The sequence below is a fragment of the Prionailurus viverrinus genome, chromosome A1 (genome assembly GCF_022837055.1).
Source record: "Prionailurus viverrinus isolate Anna chromosome A1, UM_Priviv_1.0, whole genome shotgun sequence".
NCBI classification, from domain to species: domain Eukaryota; kingdom Metazoa; phylum Chordata; class Mammalia; order Carnivora; family Felidae; genus Prionailurus; species Prionailurus viverrinus.
The window spans coordinates 83,932,837-83,936,845 of NC_062561.1; the positions used below are offsets into that span (position 1 = coordinate 83,932,837).

Consider the following 4,009-nt stretch of genomic DNA (forward strand, 5'->3'; position numbering starts at 1 on the left):
ATCCATGAATAATGAAATATAAGATAAGTAAACTCTAAGATATGAAAGCAGGAAGTTGGAAAGACAGAGGATTTAAAATAGAATAAGTTTTGTCAAGCATGAAAAAGAGAAGAGATAAAAATAACTTTCTCTACCTCAGAAGAATACTGGTTAACATACAATTATTAAAATAATTAAATATATTAAGCTATATTAAAATATTATAAATACAAAAAGTGAATATCAATAATTGGATAATAAGTATATTCATTTCCAAAAGAAGAAATCAACCTTTAACTCTCAAAAGAATCCTGTTCTTTTGCATAATAATTGTTAAAAATAAAATATGTTAGGCCATCAGACAAGTTAAGTACAGTGAAGAAGATGCATTTTAAAGTGCCCTGGTTGTTCCTTTTAAATGATATCATTAAGAATTTGGGATAAGGAAGGATAGAAAACGTAGGAGCCATCCATGTTTAACAATGCATCAACACCAAACTTTCTAAACATTGAATTCATTGTTCTGGAATGATTTTAGTAAAACCTTTATGTTTTTTTAAGTATTTATTTATTTATTTATTTATTCATTTATTTAGAGCATGAGCAGAGAGGGGCAGAGGGAGAGAGAGAATCTCAAACAGGCTCTGCACTGTCAGTACAGAGCCTGACACGGGGCTTAATCTCATGAACCCATGAGATCATGATCTGAGCTGAAACCAAGAGTTGGACATTTGACTGACTGAGACACCCTGGTGCCCATTTTTAGCAAAACTTTAAGGCAAAAAAAAATCGTTTCTGGCCTCTTACAAAAATTGACGTGTACTGTTGTGTCTACAGACCATTTTGATGAGATTTAGTTGAGAAAATTAGTTACATGGAGTCAAACCATTTTTTTTTAACAAATAATGATGCCAATATTGGCTTGATTGAATTAAAGATAGAATAAAAAAAATCACTTGTAGGGATTGAAATAACATTTGAAATACAATGACAATATTTGGCAAGTTGATTTCTTTGAAGTAGTCAATTTGTAAAGTTTCTAAGAGACTGTGGTAAGAAGTCAGAGGAATAGCTGAAGATGAGCATTTCTTTTGCCATGACTGACCATTGCAAGAAATGGACAACTGCATGGTTTCCAGTGGCATGCATACTTTATGGAAAGCAAACAGGTGACTCCTACTTTATTGCCACACATCCAAAACCATCCATGTTCAGAAACCTATACTTTTCAAAAAATGGCCAAGTTCTCAAAATCCCAGAGTCAACTTTTTAAATCCTAAGAATAACCCACCATTGCTTGCTGGCATGTGAATGTCTTTGTTAAGTTTGCAGGCAGAGAATATGTAAATCCTAAGATAACGATAAAGTTTTGTACATATATTTTTTTCAAATATCTAGAAGCAAATGCAATTTCTTTAGAACATGGATACACTTCCTGATGACAAACACTTGCCCAGAGCTTTCTGTAGAGCCCCTGTAACATCCTTGTTCCTGAGGCTATAGATGAGTGGGTTGAGCAAGGGAGTGAGGATAGTGTAGAAGGCAGACACAGCCTTGTCCTTGTCAGGGGTATGGTAAGAGTGAGGCAGCACATAGGTGTACATGGCAGCCCCATAGAAAAGGCTGACAACCACCATGTGTGAGGAGCAAGTGGCCACTGCCTTTCGTCTCCCCTCTGCTTCACTCATTCTATAAACAGTGATGAGAATCCTTGTATAAGAGGCTGAGATGACAGAGAAAGGGATGAGGAGCATCATGATGCAGCAGACATACATGGCTGTCTCGTAAGTTGATGTGTCAGTACAGGAGAGCTTCAGAAGGGCAGGGACCTCACAGAAGAAGTGGTTGATTTCTCGAGAGGCACAGAACGGGAACTGCATGGTGACTGGGGTAAGCAGGAAGCCATCTATGGACCCTCCCAGCCAGGCTGCCAGTACAATCAACATGCAGACCTTTCGGCTCATGAGGACAGGATAGCGCAAAGGGTTACAGATGGCTACATAGCGGTCATAAGACATGAGTCCTAGGAGAAAAAACTCAGCCCCTGCCAATGTCAGGTAAAGGAAGTGCTGGGCAGTGCATCCTGCAAAGGATATGGCCCTCTGGCCCAAGATCTGGTCAACCAGCATTTTTGGCACAATGGTAGAAATGTACAAGATGTCCATGAGGGAGAGTTGACTGAGCAAGTAGTACATGGGGGTGTGGAGGCGGGAGTCTATGTGGATCAGAATGATCATGATGGTGTTGCTGGCTATGGAGATGACAAAAACGAAGAGGATGAGGGCAAAGAGAAGCCAGGGAAAATCATTGTCACTGAACAAGCCCAGGAGAAGAAAGTCGGCATACATGGAATAATTGCCCCACTCCATAGCTCTGTAGGTTACACTAAAAAGACATGAATATGATAGGTAAGGTTGGGCACAAAAGATAAATATTTAGTTTGTTTAAAATATTATAATGCAGTCATGGACAAAATCAAGACAAATCAATCAATCTCAGTGTGTAATTCTCTCCCTTTTCTAATTCCTGGGATTGATTCTGATGTGTTTCTTTGAGAAATGTATTTTTAACTTTGGGCCCTAAGGATGATCCACCCTATGCATAAAGCTCAAAAATTCCAACTTCCTGGAAGAACAACCTCAGAAGATTTATATATGCAGCACCATATAATCACTCACTCAAGGATGATATACTTGATTTGCTATTACTTTTAAAGTTAGACGTCATGGTGAGACAATTTTATGTCCTTTTACTTAAAAATACGTATTTATTTATTTATTCATTTACTTTGTGTTTATTTTTGCTCAAACATAATTTTACATAAGGAAAGATACACATAAAAGAGAAATACTTGAACTTGTCCGATTGAATAGAGATAGGAGTGTTGGGTAAAGAAGGGACAAAATCCCCACTTTATATTTCTGTCTCTACATCAGGCTCTAGCTCTTACAATCAAAATTCATTCTGAAAGCCATTCATCAAGAGAACATATTTTGCTTATGAAAGGATAACCACGTTGACCTTTTACCTAATTTGCACTATTTTTTATTATAATTTCAATATAGTGAACATACAGTGTTATATTACTTTCAGGTGTACAATATAATAATTCAACAATTCTATATATCACTTGTTGATCATCACAAGTGCACTCCTGAATCCACATCACTTATTTCAGTCATTACTCCACCAACTTCCACTCTGGTGATCATCAAGATTCTTCTCCATAATTAAGAGTCTGTTACTTTATTTGACCCTCCCTCTACCTTTTTTTTTTCCTTTTGAATCATTTGCTTTCTTAAATTCCACATATGAGTGAAATCATATGATATTTGTCATCCTCTGACTGGCTTATTTCCCTTAGCATTATACTTATAAACACTAATTTATACTAGTCTTGACACATCTGTACATTATAAATTTAGGATGTTAGCTGATATTTATTAGGTCTTGGATATTTACAAATAATGATTGTATGATGAATAAAAAAAAACAAGACCTCTCAGTTCTGAGAAACAATCTAAGAATTATTAGAAAGAAGAAAATCAAGGGGAAATTGTTTAAGGTCAAGTGGTGATCATTTTACTTCTTTTAGTATAAAGCTACTGATTAATATTCTATAACTCTTTAACATGATTAGTGAGATGAGAGCAACAACCACAGGGTGACTTTTTTAATAGAAAAAGTAATAAAGGGGCGCCTGGGTGGCGCAGTCGGTTAAGCGTCCGACTTCAGCCAGGTCACGATCTCGCGGTCCAGGAGTTCGAGCCCCGCGTCGGGCTCTGGACTGATGGCTCAGAGCCTGGAGCCTGTTTCTGATTCTGTGTCTCCCTCTCTCTCTGCCCCTCCCCCGTTCATGTTCTGTCTCTCTCTGTCCCAAAAATAAATAAATGTTAAAAAAAAAATAGAAAAAGTAATAAGAAAACTGTAAATCTTTTAAATAATACTAGAGATCATTGTCTCCCAAAAAAGGGACTTTTCTGCTTAAACCTGAAGTTTAATTTTATATATATATTTCAGTTAAACAATA

The 4,009-nt window shown here is 36.7% G+C and overlaps 1 protein-coding gene across 1 annotated transcript; it reads right to left on the minus strand.

Annotated features, from left to right (window-relative positions):
• Window positions 1–1,394: 1,394 nt before the first annotated feature.
• Window positions 1,395–2,366, minus strand: LOC125168703 (olfactory receptor 2T27). The gene has a single exon (XM_047863958.1). The coding sequence runs from the start codon at window positions 2,346–2,348 to the stop codon at window positions 1,395–1,397; it is 954 nt and encodes a 317-aa protein (XP_047719914.1). The 5' UTR covers window positions 2,349–2,366.
• Between the last annotated feature and the right edge of the window lie 1,643 nt (window positions 2,367–4,009).